This window comes from Ovis aries, chromosome 3 (genome assembly GCF_016772045.2).
Source record: "Ovis aries strain OAR_USU_Benz2616 breed Rambouillet chromosome 3, ARS-UI_Ramb_v3.0, whole genome shotgun sequence".
Classification (NCBI taxonomy): domain Eukaryota; kingdom Metazoa; phylum Chordata; class Mammalia; order Artiodactyla; family Bovidae; genus Ovis; species Ovis aries.
Window position 1 is genome coordinate 149,927,200 of NC_056056.1, and position 19,830 is coordinate 149,947,029.

The 19,830-nt window shown below is 39.6% G+C and overlaps 1 protein-coding gene across 7 annotated transcripts in view; it reads right to left on the reverse strand.

Annotated features, from left to right (window-relative positions):
* Positions 1-10,363: 10,363 nt before the first annotated feature.
* RAB3IP (RAB3A interacting protein) overlaps positions 10,364-19,830 on the reverse strand; it is a 66,508-nt gene continuing 57,041 nt past the window's right edge. For 4 of the 7 annotated variants that reach the window (XM_060412805.1, XM_015094745.3, XM_042246923.2 and 1 more), the window contains 4 exons: positions 19,417-19,529; positions 14,974-15,073; positions 14,819-14,888; positions 10,364-10,718 (listed from right to left, as the gene is read on the reverse strand). In XM_060412805.1, coding sequence (XP_060268788.1) covers positions 10,636-10,718; positions 14,819-14,888; positions 14,974-15,073; positions 19,417-19,529 — 366 coding nt within the window. In that variant the 3' untranslated portion in view covers positions 10,364-10,635. Of the gene's footprint in view, positions 10,719-14,818; positions 14,889-14,973; positions 15,074-15,894; positions 16,013-19,185; positions 19,307-19,416; positions 19,530-19,830 lie in introns of those variants that run through there. The other 3 variants (XR_009599924.1, XR_009599925.1, XM_042246924.1) reach the window with 2 other exon arrangements.

Sequence of the window (19,830 nt, forward strand, 5' to 3'; positions counted from 1 at the left end):
TGGCAAATAGATGGGAAAACAATGGAAACAGTGACAGACTTTATTTTCTTGGGCTCCAAAATCACTGCAGATTGTGACTGCAGCCATGAAATTAAGACGTTTGCTCCTTGGAAGAAAAGCTATGACAAAGTTAGACACATATTAAAAAGTAGAGACATCACTTTGCCAATAAAGGTCCGTCTAGTCAAAGCTATGATTTTTCCAGTAGTCATGTATCAGTGTGAGAGTTGGACCATACAGAAAGCTGAGTGCCAAAGAATTGGTGCTTTTGAACTGTGGTGTTGGAGAAGACTCTTGAGAGTCTCCTTTGGACAGCATGGAGTTCAAACCAGTCAATCCAAAAGGAAATCTGTCCTGAAGACACATTGGAAAGACTGATGCTGAAGCTGAAGCTCCAATACTTCGGACACCTGATGCAAAGAGCCAGCTCATTGGAAAAGACCATGATGCTAGGCAAAATTGAAGGCAGGAGGAGAAGGGGATGACAGAGGATGAGCTGATTGGATGGTATCACTGTTTCGATGGACATGAGTTTGAGCAAACTCAAGGAAATAGTGAAGGACAGGGAAGCTGGCGTGCTGCAGTCCATGGGGTTGCAAAGAGTCAGACATGACTGAGTGGCCGAACAAAAGCAACATTTTTCCCACTTTTGCTTTCTCTCTCTTGCTCTCTCTCTCTCTCTCTCTCTCTCTCTCTCTCTATATATATATATATATATATATATATATAGATAGATAGATAGATAGATAGATATAGATATATAGATATATATATCTATATATATATATCTTGCTACCTCTCTCTCTCTCTCTCTCGTATACACACACACACACACACACACATATATATATACACATATACTTTTTTTGGCTGAGCCATTTGAAAATAAGTTGCTGACATTGTTATTTCATTCAGAAATAACTGTATATGTCTCCTAACAAGGATATTTTCCCACATAAATCATGATATTATTACTATTATCATTGTACCCAAGAAATGTCATATTAATTTAATACTAATATTTTGTATATAATTCCCATGATTGTGCCAAAACTATCTTTTATGATTTTTTGTCTTATCGAGGATCCAAGGAAGGTTCTACATTACCTTTGGTTATGCATTTCTTAAAATATAGAACACTCTCCTTGTCATTTTTATTGGTTGGTTTTTATAAGACTGACACTTGTTTAACAATCCTGGTGTATTGTCTGATAGAATGTCCCACATTTTGAATTTGTCATATTATTTCATTTTTGTAAGAATTGGTATGGGTAAGGAGTATGATTCTTAATAAGTATTTTAAAACTTCACACATATAAACTGTTAAAACAAAAGAATTAATTTTATCCTGGAGAAAGAAAATGAGGCCTAGAATCATGTATCTTTAAGGATATCTTAAGGACATATCTTTAAGGACAAGTCATCAAGTTCTTCAAGAAATAGATTTTCTATTTGAAACAAATAGAAAACTTGTGCTAAACTCTCTGTTAGGTGCAGAAAATAAAAAGATGTGTAAATTATGGTCCCTGCCTCCCGAGGCTCAAATGCAGGGCATGAGAAAAATACAAGGAACTGTGTAATTCAAGGTAGAGTCTGATAAGAGCAGCGGAAAACATCCCAAGAGAACAGAGGCAGGACAGATTAATTTCATCTGAAGGGACTTGTAAAAGTGTCATAAAGAGCTAGAATTTGAGGAGACTTATACAATGGATATGTCTTTAAACACTTGAGCAGTGATTTGGAGGGGAGAAAGCCCATGAACTGAGACTAGAGTCACTGTGGATGCGTGGTAGAGTGAGAAAAGAAGAAAAAAAAAAAGGAAAGTAGGCTGAAGAAGGGTTTGGATAGATTTTGAATGTTTGGCTAAATCTGAATTTGATTCTATGCATATTCATTCTAAGTATATCTACTGATGTTTTATATTTGGATAATGTGTGGTACATGATATAGTTAAATCTAATTTAGAAAGAAGCTGTGTTAGAGTGTGCTGATTGGGGCAGTAACTAAACTTACAGCAGCTGAGATGCTACTGCAGAATCCAGATAGGCAGTAACAAAGCCTCAAGATGCTCGAGAACCAGGAAGAGGTGGCTGTTGATTGGATGTGGGGAGTAAGGGGAAATCAGATGTGACTTCTCAAAAGGATTTCTTTACCTTTAGGTGCAGTAGGAATTTAAATGTCTAAAATGCGTGCGTGCATGCTAAGTTGCTAATCCCATGGACTATAGCCTGCCAGGCTCCTCGGTCTGCGGAATTCTCCAGGCGAGAGCGCTGGAGTGGGTTGCCATTCCCTTCTCCAGGGGATCTTCCCAACCAGGGAACAAACCCTTGTTTCTCACGTCTCCTGCACTGGCAGGTGGGTTCTTTACCACTGTGCTGTGTGCTGTAATTAGTTCACTCAGTCGTGTCTAACTCTTTGCAACTCCATGGACTTTAACAGGCCAGGCTCCTCTGTCCATGGCGATTCTCCAGGCAAATATACTGGAGTGGGTTGCAGGGGATCTTCCCAACCCTGGGAATGAACCCAGGTCTCCCACATTGCAGGTGGATTCTTTACTATCTCAGCCACCAGGGAACCACCTAAAACTTGTAGCCTATGGCTAAATCTAGACTCCAAAGCAAGCTCCCAGCCAAGTTTCCTGAAGGCCATTGGAAATTAAGTCAGCACAGTGCATCCTCTACCAAATGATGATTCAGGATTCTATGCAACAGTTCACCCAGAGACTTGACATAGTCAGCAGAGAGTAATGAGTGATAGGAAACAAATCAGGTTTCATTTCACAAGCTGAGAGACAAAGGTTAGACTTGGAGTCCTAAGCTCAATTATAGGACCAGGCAGATAAGTGAGTAAAATGGGTCAAAATAAGCAAAAACAACCATGCAAGCATACTGATAACCGACAACTGACCCTTAGCCGTGGTGTCCAGGAGACAATTATGGGTGGTGGGGCAGAGAGCAAACCAGAGAGGACACACCCTCAGGGTGGAGCTGCCAGCAGGTGGAGGCACTCAAACTCCTTCACGTGCTGCCTCTCAAGAATGTGCACTTAGGGTTCTTGAACCGGTCAACTTGAAAAGCGGAGCTGGTAACGCAGTTTTAAATCACATTTGTAAATGTTGCATTAGAAACAAAACAGACACTATCAAAGACAAATAACACGTGAAGGAAGGAAGTGAAGTCGCTCAGTCGAGTCCGACTCTTTGCGACCCCACGGACTGTACCAGGCTCCATCCATGAGATTTTCCAGGCAAGAGTACTGGAGTGGGTTGCCATTTCCTTCTCTAGAGGATCTCCCAACCCAGGGATCGAACCCGGGTCTCCCGCATTGCAGGCAGACGCTTTACTGTCTGAGCCACCAGAGAAGCCCCTTAATAATGCATGTGTGAAAGCACAATTCAGCCTTCAGGTGGCAACGTCTGGGTTGGAGGCTAAATCATAACCAACAGGGTTTGAGGAAAGCCTCAAAAGAATTCAGAAAAAGATTTTGGCAGGGCCAGAAAATATATCTGTATTGATGAATGAGCAGATAGCTGAGCACAATACAACTGGTAGCAACTGGAATTCAAGTGGAAGTTTCTCCCTCACAGTGAATAATAAATATTACCTATATTTTGCCTCAGTTCTGAGCTTTACGTCTCCAATTGCCTAAGACTTTCCAGTTCTACTAGGCATCCCATCTTGCACACATTTAATGGAGATTCATTATCTTGAGTAGCAATCTAATGTAGCTGTCCCTTGGATTTGTTTGGTATTAACATTTCCTAACACCAGTAGATAAATGATTAGAGCTGAGCTGCTGTGGTTAAATCTGGGCATGTAGTGATGGGAAACTTGTCTCTCTTAAGACTGTCCTTGGTGAGTGACCCCAGAGCCTGTTATACAGAGTGAAGTAAGTCAGAAAGAGAAAAACAAATATTGTATATTAGCCTATATATATGGAATCTAGAAAAATGGTACTGATGAACCTCTCTGCAGGGGCAGAAATAGAGACACAGACAGAGAACAGACATATTTACACAGCGGAGGTGGGACTAATTGAGAGAGAGTATTGAAATACACGCATTACCATATGTAAAATAGATAGCTGGTGGGAAGTTGCTGTGTAACGCAGGAAGCTCACCCTGGTGCTCTGTGACAACCTAGAGGGGTGAGACGGGGGGAGGTGGGAGGGAGGTCCAAGGAGGGAGCATAAGGAGGGAACCCGAAGTCCACATTCTTGAGTGGCAGCACGTGTTGTTGCGCTGTGCTCAGCTGTCTGACTCTTTGAGGCCTCATGGACTGAGGCCCATCAGGTTCCTCTGTCCATGGGATTTCCCAGGCAAGGATCTGGAATGGGTTGCCATTCCTTCTCCAGGGGATCCTCCTGACCTAGGGATCGAACCCTCGTCTCTCACATCTCCTGCATTGGCAGGTGGGTTCTTTACCACTGAGCCACCAGAGAAACCCCAAATTATTTTTTAAAAGGCTGTCCCTGAGACCCATAGCTCGAGTTCTTGTATTCATACCAGTCCTCCTCTTGAAGTCAGAGTGTTCGTGGGCTTGTACTTCTGGGACAGAGGCCTTTGGTGTTTCTATTCTTTAACAAGCTTGCTTCTCTTCTCTATTTTTTTTTTTTTCATTTTAAAAAGATTCATGAATTGTTTTCAACCTGATTTTTATTGCATTTTTCTCTGTTAACAACCACCACTGTGGAAACTTGATGATTTCCTATTGAGTTTGGATTTATTTTTCTAAGAAGCTATGAAAGGACATTTTGATTTTTGTTTTTAAAATGATCATGTTGGCTGCTGTCAGGAATCATAGAGGGGCAGGAGTGGAAGCCAGGATACCAAGGAAGAAATTGCAGGAATTCAGGTGAAAGATGATGGTGGCTTGGACAGAGTGTAAACAGTGAACACTGAGAGGAGTGGATGTTGCCAGGATATGTTTCTGAGACTTGATGGGACTTGCTGATGGACTGAAGTAGTGGTGACAGAAAAGGAGAAATCAAGAAGACCTAGATTGGTGCTTAAGCAGCTGGGAAGTGTTCAGCCGTGTTAGATTTGAGATGCCCATTTGAAATCCAAGTGGAGTGGCTAAGTAGGCAAATGGATACAAGAGTCTGGAGCAAGGAAAGGGATAATGCCAGGGCTGGGGATGCAGTTATGAGCAATGGTTATATAAAGCTTTTAAAACCATGAGCCTAAATGAGATGATCCAAAGAACATTCAGATAAGGAGAAAGGGGCCCAGCACAAAAATCTGAGGATTCCAGTATTTAAAAGCTGAGTTGAAAAGGGGCCAGCTAGAGCCTGACCAGAGCTGTCACAGAAAACTCCCAATTTCCAACCATGACTTACTTACAAAGATCTGCATGGTCTGACTGCCCACTCCTCCTCTTCTCTCTCACCGCTCTTCCTACCACCAACTGCACACTAGCTCTCCTTGCTGTTTTTTCATTTCTTCCTCAGGGGTTAACACCAGCTTTAAAACACTCTCCCTACTCTCTTCCCTTCTCAAGACTGGATCTCCTCACAGCCTCACCTAAAAATGCCAAGTCCTAAATGTGGCCTTTCCACACCACCTAATATGAAGTGGTCATCCATTCCCTCTAGCCATTATCCCATTTTAATTATAGGGGACGTGTCCAATCTTTGAACATTTGTCTTTTTGTCCATTTCTTACTACTGAAAGCTCCATGAGAACTGAGACCTTGTCTGTCTTGCTCACTGCGGTACCTGCCACACCTACAGCAGCTTCTGATACATACAAGACTCTCAGAGATGTGTGGATGAATGAATGAACCAACGTGTGGAGGAATTCTCTTTCTAGCAGTTCTACACACAATTATAGACACTACTAGGTCTTTGTCCACACAACAAAGACAAGAAAATCAGCTATTAAGGTGTATGGCATCCCATGAGGAAAATAAAAAATCATTTTCTAGCACAAATTCATACTGCTTTGGACTCTGGTTTTTAAATTAATTTTTATTGGAGTATAGTTGCTTTACACCATCATGTTAGTTTCTACTGTACAGAAAAGTGAATCAGCTCTCTGTTTTAAACGTTGTGTCGTATGGGGGGAAGAATCTATGTAGGGAAAAATCCAATGAAGAAAATCTTTGAAAATAAAAGCTGAACAAAATCAGACCCATTTTAGACTCTGGGTGCATGGAACAAAAACACACAGGATTCACAAGGTGGTGGTGGTGGAAGTGGGTAAGTAGGTGGTTGCAAGTTCTTTTCAGGACGGAACAAAATCTTTATTCTTTCAATGTAGATGTTTAGTTAAAGGCTGTGGGCTGTTAGAGCTGGGAGAAAACTTGGACAACAGCCGATCCAGCTTTACAGAGGAGGCCAGAGAGGAGTGGCCACCTGCCTAACTTTCCAGTTTTTGCAGACCCAAGCCTGGACCAGAATGTAGGTCTTCTGAGCAACTCCCAATCCAGAGTTCTCTTCACTGGGCTAGGCGCTCTCCCCAGCTCTGAACTTATCAACAAAATCTTTTTTCAGAATTGGTAATCAGGGCAATTAAATTCTGGGTAGAAATACTCTCATGAACCTAGGTCACTGATCAGCACCCCAATCTTCCCTCTCCTCTGCCTTTTATTCCAATTAGCTCCTCTGTAGTCAGTCTTCTTCCAGGCTTTTCCTCTCCCTGTCATAGTAACTCAGGGCTCAGCACCATATTTCTCTGACTTCCAAGTATCCCCAAAGCTCTCATGGCTAACTACACCCAAACTTATCTCCTGATCTGACCTTACCACTGAATTTAGACTTGTATATCCAGTATAGGCTTCCCCGGTGGCTCAGTAGTAAAGAACCTGTCTGCAACACAGGAGACGTGGGTTTGATCCCTGGGTCAGAGTATCTCCTAGAGAAGGAAATGGCAACCTACTCTGGTATTCCTGCCTGGGAAATCCCATGGACAGAGGAGCTTGGCGAGCTACAGTTCATGGGGTTGCAAAGAGTCAGACGTGACTCGGCAACTAAAATAACAGCGTCCAGTACCTACTTATTTCCACTTTTAGTGTCTGTAGTGACATACACCTTTTCATTCCCATTATGGGTTATTTGGCATTTTCTTTTTTTCTTCAGGATATTGCTAGAAATTTGTTTTGTTCATCTTTTCAAAGACTCAGTGGCTTAGATGATCCTCTACTGCATTCTATTTCTGCTCTTATCTCCTTCATCCTATTCTTGAATAGTTTCTTTAACAGGACACCTAGCTCATTTTTAAAATGTGGTGCTGGGAAAACTGGTCAACCACTTGTAAAAGAATGAAACTAGATCACTTTCTAACACCGCACACAAAAATAAACTCAAAATGGATTAAAGATCTAAATGTAAGACCAGAAACTATAAAACTCCTAGAGGAGAACATAGGCAAAACACTCTCAGACATAAATCACAGCAGGATCCTCTATGATCCACCTCCCAGAATTCTGGAAATAAAAGCAAAAATAAACAAATAGGATCTAATTAAAATTAAAAGCTTCTGCACAACAAAGGAAAATATAAGCAAGGTGAAGAGACAGCCTTCTGAATGGGAGAAAATAATAGCAAATGAAGCAACTGACAAACAACTAATCTCAAAAATATACAAGCAACTTATGCAGCTCAATTCCAGAAAATAAACGACCCAATCAAAAAATGGGCCAAAGAACTAAATAGACATTTCTCCAAAGACGACATACGGATGGCTAACAAACACATGAAAAGATGCTCAACATCACTCATTATTAGAGAAATGCAAATCAAAACCACAATGAGGTACCACTTCACACCAGTCAGAATGGCTGCGATCCAAAAGTCTGCAAGCAATAAATGCTGGAGAGGGTGTGGAGAAAAGGGAACCCTCCTACACTGTTGGTGGGAATGCAAACTAGTACAGCCACTATGGAGAACAGTGTGGAGATTCCTTAAAAATTGCAAATAGAACTACCTTATGACCCAGCAATCCCACTGCTGGGCATACACACCGAGGAAACCAGAATTGAAAGAGACACATGTACCCCAATGTTCATTGCAGCACTGTTTATAATAGCCAGGACATGGAAACAACCTAGATGTCCATCAGCAGATGAATAGATAAGAAAGCTGTGGTACATATACACAATGGAGTATTACTCAGCCGTTAAAAAGAATTCATTTGAATCAGTTCTGATGAGATGGATGAAACTGGAGCCAATTATACAGAGTGAAGTAAGCCAGAAAGAAAAACACCAATACAGTATACTAACACATATATATGGAATTTAGGAAGATGGCAATGACGACCCTGTATGCAAGACAGGAAAAAAGACACAGATGTGTATAACGGACTTTTGGACTCAGAGGGAGAGGGAGAGGGTGGGATGATTTGGGAGAATGGGAATTCTAACATGTATACTATCATGTAAGAATTGAATCGCCAGTCCATGTCTGACGTAGGGTGCAGCATGCTTGGGGCTGGTGCATGGGGATGACCCAGAGAGATGTTGTGGGGAGGGAGGTGGGAGGGGGGGTCATGTTTGGGAATGCATGTAAGAATTAAAGATTTTAAAATTTAAAAAAAAAATAAAAAATAAAAAAAATAAAATGTAAGTAAAGATTTAAAGCTACAGACTTTTCCTTGAAGCCTTTCTCTGCATCCTTGTAGGTTCTGATATTATTAGTTAGCTCTTAGTATTTTTAAATTTCTATCATTTCTATTTTCTCATTAAGTCTTCTCAGTGCACTAAATTTTTAGCTTTATCTAGAACCTCTACTTATAATAATGCTTTTGTCTTAATGGCATCTGTTTTGTCTGTATAATCACACTAGCTTTCTTTTAGTATTTTCCTGATTACATTTTCCCATTCTTTTATTCTAACTTTTCCATGTCCTTATGTTTTGTTTAGTATATTTTAATCCAATTTGATTATCTTCTTACTAGTGGGTTTTTCTCATCTTACCTTTTATTTCCATATCATACTATTTGGTTCTCTACTTGGTCTTTTTTTGGCCTTTCACTTTTAACTGGTAATTCCATCTTTCATCTAACAACATGAGAACTTTAATATATTCTCATATTCTTTGGTCATCTCCCATTCTGTGTTGATACTGTGAAGAATTTCAGTTCTAAATTGTTATGAATATACTTGGAATTCAGTGTTTTTCTTTACCTTTATTTTTTAATTCTTTTTAAGTTATCAATAAGCTATCACTTTTCATCTCAAATCTCAAGCATCTCCTGGATTTGTTTCTCTTTTTAGTATTTTCTTCAAAAGTGTTTTTAATTTGCATCTTTGGGTGGAAAAATCTTCTGAAGCTTCGAAAGTCTGAGAGAACGTTTATTATGTCCTCACATTAGAGTAACTATCAAGACATGAAATTCTAGTTTCAAATTTCATTTTCAATTTCATATTCTTGAGCTGGGAATAGTAATCTCCAAACACGATTAATTAAACTATGCTAACATCCTAAATCAAAACCTTACAGTGATTCAGCTTTGTAGAATATTTAAGTAAAAAAAAAAAGTCCACTTTTTGTTTCAGAAATGTATATATGTAGAAAATATCTGAAAATCTATTCTTCAAAAATATGGAGTAGCTTTCACTAGATGGAGACACTAAAGTAGTTTCTTGTTTCCTTTTGCTTTTCTGTGCTTACTATATGCAGGAAATGTAAGAGATGCATGTTTGATCCTTGGGTCAGGAACACCCCCTGGAGGAGGGCAAGGAAACTCCAGTATTCTTGCCTGGAGAACTCCATGGATAGAGGAGCCTGGTAGACAGACTATGGTCCGTGGAGTCACAAGGAGTCAGACACGACTAAAGTGACTTAGCATGCATGCATGCATCATGAAACTATTTACTCTTAGTTTCTCCATACAATTTGTTTTATAATTTGAAATTTATAAATCAAGAAGTTCTATGATCAATCCTTTGCAGGTATCACTCTTTCAATCCACATTCCTTACAACTCCCTGGAGGACACATCATATCAATTTATCTTTATGTCCTTTCAATGATTACAAAGTGCTCAACGAATATGAAGTATAGACACATTACATCAAGATGCCAAAGAATGCATCTCTAGGATAAAATGTGACTGTCTTCTACCTGATATATTTAAATTAATCACCACAACAATGGGATTCTTTAAATTAGAACCGAATGATTAAAACAGATAACTTTCTTTTCAGAAGTCTTTCTTTAAATAAAGTCTTTTCTTTTAATCCTAATGTATAAAACAGACAAAAATCGAGTCATGCTAGTGGGCCTAGTGGGAGGAAGGCGATCCTGTCCACTTAACCTTCTTCCTTGTCCTTCATAGGCTGCTGCACAGTTTGAAAATTACAGTTCAAATCCAACTGACCCTAGGCACCATGTCAGAGCTACAAAAGAAAGCAAAAGGGCACTCAATTTAACATTTATTTATTTAGCTATTTTTTGCAACTATAAATTACAATCACTAGTACACCTGTAATTCTTTATAGTGTGTTCAACTAAAGAATAAGCAAACACAGCATAGGTCAGTTTAAAAAGAAATCACAGTACTTCTTAGTATAATCTGCAAAAGAGGGAAAAAGTCTTGGACCCGCTCCTTGGAAATAAATATCAAGTAACCGTAAAAATATTCAGCCATTTTCCAAGTCTTCAGGGAGGTTCATGGATGGTCCCAGGCAGAACATCAGAGTTCCTCTTTGAAATAGCCCAGCTTTGCCAATGACATCTCTTTTCTCAACTGCATAACTTCCCAAAACATTTGGTCAACTACACAAAGAGAAAAGAGGGACACATAAATCATAAAATATCATCTTAATTATTTTTGTTTCAATGAGAATTTAGGTAGCTGAAATGCCAACTGGACATTTCTAATGATGTACCTAATGCTTAACATCCTATCATTGTTTCACACTAACTTTTCCATGTACTTCTGAGCATCCCAGTTTTATTAATAAATACATTTACTGATTTTGCAATCACAATTTGTTAGATATTATCAACGACTACCATTTTAGTCCAAAAGAAGGTAGACATTTCAGTGTCCTGAGTAACTGGCAATGTTGCTGCCTTCTTGAGTAACTATTCTCAATGTTCAATTGTATAAGAGTTATTATCTCACTTATGGATCTTCTTGCTCTAATTTGCTATATTTTGGCCATTTTTCACTTTTCATTAAAACTAACAGAGTAAACAGGAAAAAAGGAAAACATGAGACAGTCCAGAGAACTTAATAACATTCTTTGTAACGAAAAGGAAAGATTCTGTGTATGGCTCAATTAGAAATAAAACTAAATTCAGAGGATATGCTGTAAATTTCTATTATCTCTGCTTCTGTAAGTCCCCTCTATTAAGTGGGGGAACGTTGGCTCTGTTTTAGATTATAAAAGGTCTCCCTCTGACATATGATCAGATTAGACTGATTTAGATCAGTGGTTCTTAACCAGGGAGATTCTGCCCCCCAGTGTGCATACAGTAACGTCTGTAAATGTTTTTCATTATTCGCACCTAGTGAGTAAAGCCCAGGGATGCTACTAAAACATCCTACAATGCACAGGACAGCCTCTCTCAATAAAGAATTACCTGGCTTAAAAGAGTAATAGTACCAAGGCTGAGCCACCCTGCTTTAGATTTAGCTGCCTTAAATCCTTTTCAGCACAAGGCACAGATAATAAATAGAATGTAAAATCAATAATAATTTACTACAAACCCACTCAATATAAATGTGTACTAAAGACTGTGAAATAAAGGAGTAAGAGAAGCCAGAGAAGACATCACTTTCATCACTGTCAACCCCCACCACTTATGACCCTTTCTTCCTGTTTTCATAAAGTAGAGTACTTTTCATGTGTCCCTATAAAAACTCTTTTTTAACAAGGAGAAAAAATACACTTGACAACTTGGCACAAATCATCTGTTCTTAAGCTTAAATAGTATTACCTACCAATAGATAATTTTAAAGATTTCCATTTCATTAAAGTCAGAAAAAGTCAGTTCAGTCGCTCAGTTGTGTCCAATTCTCTGCGACCCCATGGACTAGAGCATGACAGGCTTCCCTGTCCATCACCAACTCCTGGAGCTTGCTCAGACTCACGTCCATCGAATCAGTGATGCTATCCAACCATCTCATCCTCTGTCATCCCCTTCTCCTCTTGCCTTCAATCTTGCCCAGAATCAGGGTCTTCTAATGAGGTAGTTCTTCACATCAGGTGGCCAAAGTATTGGAGTTTTAGCTTCAACATCAGTCCTTCCAATGAACATTCAGGACTGATTTCCTTTAGGATGGACTGGTTGGATCTCCTTGCAGTCCAAGGGACTCTCAAGAGTCTTCTCCAACACCACAGTTCAAAAGCATCAGTTCTTCAGTGCTCAGCTTTCTTTATACTCCAACACTCACATCCATACATAACTACTGGAAAAACCATAGCTTTGACTAGATGGACCTTTGTCAGTAATGTCATGTCTCTGCTTTTTAATATGCTGTCTAGGTTGGTCATAGCTTTTCTTCCAAGGAGCAAGCGCCTTTTAAATTCATGGCTGCAATCACCATCTGCAGTGATTCTGGAGCTCCCCAAAATAAAGTCTGTCACTGGTTCCACTGTTTCCCCATCTATATGCCATGAAGTGATGGGACTGCCAGGATCTTAGTTTTTTGAATGTTGAGTTTTAAGCCAAATTTTTCACTCTCCTCTTTCACCTTCAACAAGAGGCTCTTTAGTTCTTCTTCGCTTTCTGCCATAAGGGTGGTGTCATCTGCGTGTCTGAGGTTTATTGATATTTCTCCCAGCAATCTTGACTCCAGCTTGATTCCAATTGAATGCTTCATTCAGCCTGGCATTTTGCATGATGTACTCTGCATATAAGTTAAATAAGCAGGATGGACAATACACAGCCTTGATGTACGACTTTTCCAATTTGGAAGCAAGTCTGTTGTTCCATGTCCAGTTCTAACTGTTGCTTCCTGACCTGCATACAGATTTCTCAGGAGACAGGTAAGGTGCTCTGGTATTCCCACTTCATGAAGAATTTTCCACAGGTTGTGATTCACACAGTCAAAGGTTTTGACATAGTCAATAAAGCAGAAGTAGCTGTTTTTCTGGAACTCTCTTGCTTTCTCAATGATCCAGCGGATGTTCACAATTTGATCTCTGGTTCCTCTGCCTTTTCTAAATACAGCTTGACAATCTGGAAGTTCATGGTTCATGTACTGTTGAAGCCTAGCTTGGAGAATTTTGCTAGCATGTGAGATGAGTGCAATGGTGCAGTAGTTTGAACATTCTTTGGCATTGCCTTTCTTTGGGATTGGAATGAAAACTGACCTTTTCCAGTCCTGTGGCCACTGCTGAGTTTTCCAAATTTGCTGGCATACTGAGTGCAGCACTTTAATAGCATCATTTTTAGGATTTGAAATAGCTCAACTAGAATTCCATCACTTCCACTAGCTTTGTTCGTAGTGATGCTTCCCTAAGGCCCACCTGATTTTGCATTTTTATCAAAGTCATAAAAAGTACTATACAGTTTAAAGACTGCTTGTATGCTCTGTAGCCTTTTTAAATTCAATATTGATTAGAGACAAGTTTCACCCCTATTATTTAGGTATTATAACCTAATTACCAAAAAAAACCCCCAAACCCCTAATTACATGTGATTATAAACAAATGACTATTTTCAATACACCAGAGTTTGAAAATGCTAAACTAAGTTTACCAACACAACTAATTGTTCGAAAGGATTAACATTCACTGGTTTACATTACTAAAACACAGTAGGCTTTTACCAGTTTTTCAGTACAAGAAAATTTTCAGGGTCTGGAAAAAGATAAACAGGATAATTCTCCACAACTTCAAATACAAAACTGGTATGGACTTGTCCCTAGCTCAGTATCTGCTATTTCTGTTTTAAAACCACCATATGCAAGGAGATCCAACCAGTCCATTCTAAAGGAGCTCAGTCCTGGGCGTTCTTTGGAAGGAATGATGCTAAAGCTGAAACTCCAGTACTTTGGCCACCTCATGCAAACAGTTGACTCACTGGAAAAGACTCTGATGCTGGGAGGGATTGGGGGCAGGAGGAGAAGGGGACGACAGAGGATGAGATGGCTGGATGGCATCACCTACTTGATGGACATGAGTTTGAGTGGACTCCAGGAGTTGGTGATGGAAAGGGAGGCCTGGCGTGCTGCAATTCATGAGGTCACAAAGAGTCGGACACGACTGAGCGACTGAACTGAACTGATGTATTAAAAAATATACATTTTGGAGCTGTCAGGTCATGTTAGTTTCTATGGCTGGTATTTAAGACATCCGACCATAAAAACCATAACTAATCATGAAAGACTACAATTAAAAATGCTGCCACCCTGGCACTAGGTTAGCTCTCTGGATATATCATCTACACGTTTCTGTTGATGTCGAAGACAGTGATTTTTACTCCACTTGGAATTACCCTCACGACTACTTTGTTAACTCACACGTGAAAGGAGAAAATACAGAAAAAAGCTTAGTGCCTTGTGGGCTCCACTAATTAAAATAAGCCTGACCACATTTAGAGCTTGCTCAGTTTTATTTCTTAAGGAGTATGTTCAACAGGCTTTATGCTCCTCTCACATTTACCACCTGGTTTATCATATATTCCTTAGATGTTAAAACTGATCCTGCTTCAAATTCAAGAGTAAAATGTGGCAAATCTAAGGATTAAATACAATATGTTTTAAAAGATGCTTTTGTTTCCAAATTATTCACACATTTTATTACACCTATTAAAGAGATTCAAGATAAATGTACCAATAATGTTTATTTGAGCATTACTATTATGTCCTATACTTTTTACCAAACTTTTATGCAAATATTTTATAATGAATTGACACTCACCATCTTGCTGTTTCACAAGTCCCTGCTGAATGTACCGAATGTATGTGAAAAAGTTACAGACAGAAGTGATCTGGGCCAAAAAGAAAAGAATGTTAACCAGTCAAATGTTTCTTGTCAAAGAGCGCTTTATCAAAGTTAATGGTTATGTTACTTACCCTGTATCTGCAAAAAGGAGAAATATAGTAGTAGTTGCTTGAGTCCCCTAGTTTAATTCTGTGTTTACAGGACTTGCTCTGACCTGTGAGAGCACATTTTCTGTAAAATAAGGATAAATTTTAGTTTAAAAAAATTGAAAGCATTTTGCCCCTACCTTCTGAACAAGTTGCACATTTATTCAGACAACATATATTTGACAACCTACCCTGTATCAGGTACTCTGTGAAGATGAGAAAGACAAAAACCCTACCTTCTAGGGCTTACATTCTAGTAGAAGTTTACAAGCATAGCATTCAGTATGGTTCTAGAAATAAAAGCTAGATGTTTTAATATATGTCCTTGCTCAGTCACTTCAGTCGTGTCCGACTCTCTGCGACCCCATGGACCAAGGCCTGCCAGGATCCCTTGTCCAGGGGATTCTCCAGGCAAGAATTCTGGAGTGGCTTCCCATTTCCTTCTTCAGTGATAAAGTATGGAGTGAAGAAGTCGCTCAGTCGTATCCGATTCTTTGCGACCCCATGAACTGTAGCCTACCAGGCTCCTCTGTCCATGGGATTTTCCAGGCAAGAGTACTGGAGTGGGCTGCCATTTCCTTCTCCAATATATGTCCTAATCAGGAACAAAATTATAAATAAGTAATCAGCTGCAGGGCAGGCCACAGCTTTCCACTGGGACTTCAACTTCTGTCTTAGTTGAAAAAAACTTAAAAGTAACTGTTCAAGTCTCAAAACATGCTACTGATAGCCTGCAGGACAACAGTTTCCAGATGGGATACTTTTTGATGTGTTGGGTTGGTGTATATGCATTTAATGTGGCACCAAGGCCTGAGAAATACAAAGGAATAAGAAACCTTACAAACACACTGCATCTTAACAATTACAATTACACAAACAGTACATACTCCATTTAGACATACCGACCTTCCTCTTTGCATACTACAACATGCATGAGGGTTTTCAGGCTACAATAGGATGGAAGCGTCTTGAGAGCACGGAATGTACTGTATTCATCTTGAAATGCCTGACAGAAAGTATCCGCCTGGCAGAGAACAGACATTCAGTGGTTGCTGGTTAAGTGACAGGCCACCTGTCACTCTACTTGCTCAACAAGATCAGTTTGGACTCACAGAAGCCCAGCTGTCACCCTGCTAAATAGAAGCTTGACTAAAGACAGCTACCACTCCTTGTCAATGCAAACTCAGTGTAGCTCTAAAGTAAAATAAAGTGGCCAATAGCATTTTATAGGACATTATAGTTATAAAGAAAAATGTATTAACTAGACATTGAATTTTCAGCTATACTTACGAGAAATATGAAATGTATGTGGCTCCATATTAAGCAAACACACAGCAAATGGTTACTTAAAAGAGAATAATTTTGGCCATTCAAATCACAGAAGAATTCTTACCTTTTCAAGAGATTTCACCTCACTGTTCCTTTATTAGAAAACACCTTTAATGATCTATAATAATATTTAAAAGCACTACTACTAGCTTGAGGAGGATGGACAATCAAGAAATTTAAGGCACAAGTGTTAAAAGTCCTTGGAACTATACTATTTTAAGTATAATTTACACAAGAGAAAAAAGTACCATCAAACTGATTAAAATCACCTTTACAATGCTCTTCTGGAAGCAGACATATATCTGTCTGTCTACTATTTTTCTAACTTTCAAATGACTCAGGTAAAATGGTTTTAAGTATCAACTTTTAAAATAATAAAGTGTTTAAGTTATCTCATTTCTGAAGCTAATATATTTTTATTTGAGCTAGAATTCAACGCTAAGTCTTCTGACCTCTAATTCCAATTAAAAAAAAACAAAACATACTACACTACCTCAGTATCTCAATAGCTCTAGTCCCAAGATTTCAAATCCTTGCTTGCCATTTTCACTCAAGAATGTCAGCGTGTCTAAGTCCGCATCTACCATCTTGTAAACCAGAGCCCTATTAACTTCCAAAAATTCACATCCCCCATCCAGTCACCTCTAACTTTCTTTACACATCTTTCCTCCCCATACACTCATCATCCTTTGAATGCAGTTTCCTTGTTCCCTTCTTCAGTCTTTGTTATCCAAATTCCACTCATGCTTCTAAAACCCAGATCAAACCAAAGCCCCTCCAATAATTGTTCTGATCACCACCAGTGGAGTGACTTCGCCTTCCACAAAATTCCCAGAGCACTATGTCATTCACTAGTGACTGTCTTGACAATCTCATCCACAAGAGCCTTAGCCGGGGCCATACTTCACGTTTCATTTTAGAAAAAAAAAAAAAAAGGACACCATTTTCCTTTGGTTTTCTCCACACAATATGCACTGCAAACATCTTGGCTTCCGGCCCCATTTCCATAAGCACAATAATACCCTTAACTATGTTAATTGTTCCCTAAATAGCTCAGTTGGTAAAGAATCCACCTGCAATGCAGGAGACCCCCTTTGATTCCTGGGTTGGAAAGATCCGCTGGAGAAGGGACAGGCTACCCACTCCAGAATTCTTGGGCTTCCCTTGTGGCTCAGCTGGTAAAGAATCCACCTGCAATGCAGGAGACCTGGATTTGATCCCTGGGTTGGAAAGATCCCCTGGAGAAGGGAAAGGCTACCCACTAGACTATCCTGGCCTGGAGAATTCCATGGACTGCATAGTCCACGGGGTCACAAAGAGGTGGACATGATTGAGTGACTTTCACTTTCATTCAGTATAATTATTTTACTAAAATATTGTAAAAATCTACTGTAACTGAGATTTCATTTGATGATATTATATATTTAATATGTGGGATGGATACAATGCAACCATAAATTTAAAATCCTACAATAAAAACTGCTATTGTAAAATAAGATATAACACAGAACTTCAAGTACAAAAACTGCTATCATTAACAATCAGGATAAAAATACCCAGGAGTTTGTTGATGGGTAGAATTTAGAAATGTAAATCTCTTCCCCAAAATTCAGAGGCCACCATACTACAAGTGTGGCATGGGGAGCATAAAACAGGACACAACTCTAGGTGGACAGACTTGTGGCTCACGAACAAACACAGGACTAAAAAAATAAGTTACCCAAATACCAGCACTGACTGATCCTGCTGAGAGTGCAATGTGCATAACAGGAAACAGGAAGAACGACACAGCTCCCACATCCGGTTTTAACAGACCTAGCAGTTAATCTCTCAATGGCACTCCAGTACTCTTGCCTGGAAAATCCCATGGACGGAGGAGCCTGGTGGGCTGCAGTCCATGGGTTCGCTGAGTCAGATACGACTGAGCGACTTCACTTTCACTTTTCACTTTGACGCAATAGACAAGGAAATGGCAACCCACTCCAGTGTTCTTGCCTGGAGAATCCCAGGAACGGGGGAGCCTGGTGGGCTGCTGTCTATGGGATCGCACAGAGTCGGACACGACTGAAGCGACTTAGCAACAGCAGCAGCAGCAGCAGCAGTTAATCTCAACCAGCCGCTTCTTCTTTTGCCTTCAAATAGCCTGCCTGACAGGATTCAATTGTTGCTAGCTAGGAGCTCTTTTGGGCCTCCCAGGTGATGCTAGTGGTAAGAACCTGCCTGCCAATGCAGGAGACATAAGAGACGTGGGTTCGATCTCTGGGTGGGGAAGATCCCCTGGATGAGGTATGACAACATAGTCCAGTATGTTGTCCAGAATCGGACACAACTGAGCGACTTAGCATGCACGCACATGAGCTCTCCTAGGCTCCTCAGTCCCCTTATACTGATCTAGTTTTTAACCAACTAAGCAGCTTCCCCGAAATCTTTCAAAGTCACCTTTTAAACAGCTGTGCCAAAGATTTTAGGTACTGCTGGTTTCAATCTTTTCCAGAACTGGTTGGAAAAAGGCTTGTTCTGCTATGAAATGTGGAGTCACCCCTGAAGGTACACAACTGTCAAATATTTCTTACACATGACGACAGAAATGTTTCTTTACCAAAGTGAGAAAGCTTTACAATGAGAGTACTGAAGGAGAGGACTAGCCAAGTCTTTTGGTGCCCTGTTTTCATGCTTGGCAAGACCTGGTCTAATTCACTGTCTTTTCAAATTATTTTTGACAGCAAACTTCAAGAAGAAATATTTTATACAAAAAGCCCAGAACATGAAAAGTATAACCAAAAAAATCTGCTTATGACCCATAAAAGAGATTTCATTATCAGGTAATGGATTACAATATGTGGTTTACAAAAAAAAAGTTTCTGACACCTGATCTACCTGGATCCCACGTACAGGTCTGTAATTAAAGAGCTCTCCACTGACGATACATCTGAAATCCCCACACTGCCTGCGGGTTGGTCTCTGGGCTGCACAGACTCTAAACAGAAAACTGACGAGAGATTTAACCATATTTAAAACCAGAAAAAATTAAAGTAACTGCAACACATAAAATTTTTAAAACTCAGTATTCTTCCACAAGACATGATTTTGAAAACATACTTTGGTCCTCCGCATTCAACTGCAGATGCTTTCACGAATCGAACAGGTTGTAATCCCACTGGTTCAATGCTTAAAGTGTTGTTCTCCACAGCTTCCAGAACAGCTGAAGCCAACTTCACAGAACACAAAAAACATTAGATGCTGACAGGAAAATGGAAAATTCTAGTTCACAGTAAACTGATGTTTAAAAGTTATTTTTCCCCAAGTTCCCCTAGATTTGCCTTAGCTAATGAAAAAGAAAGAAACCACATAAGCTTGGTTTGAATTCTTTCCTAACTCCAATATTGTTATGAAAAGTGATTCAGTTATAGCTAAATAACTTTTCTCATTTTCTGGAAGGAAATTAAAGACATTAATTCCAGATCACCCCTTATCCAGAATTAACATCCACTATTAAAGTCACTTCAAAATGAA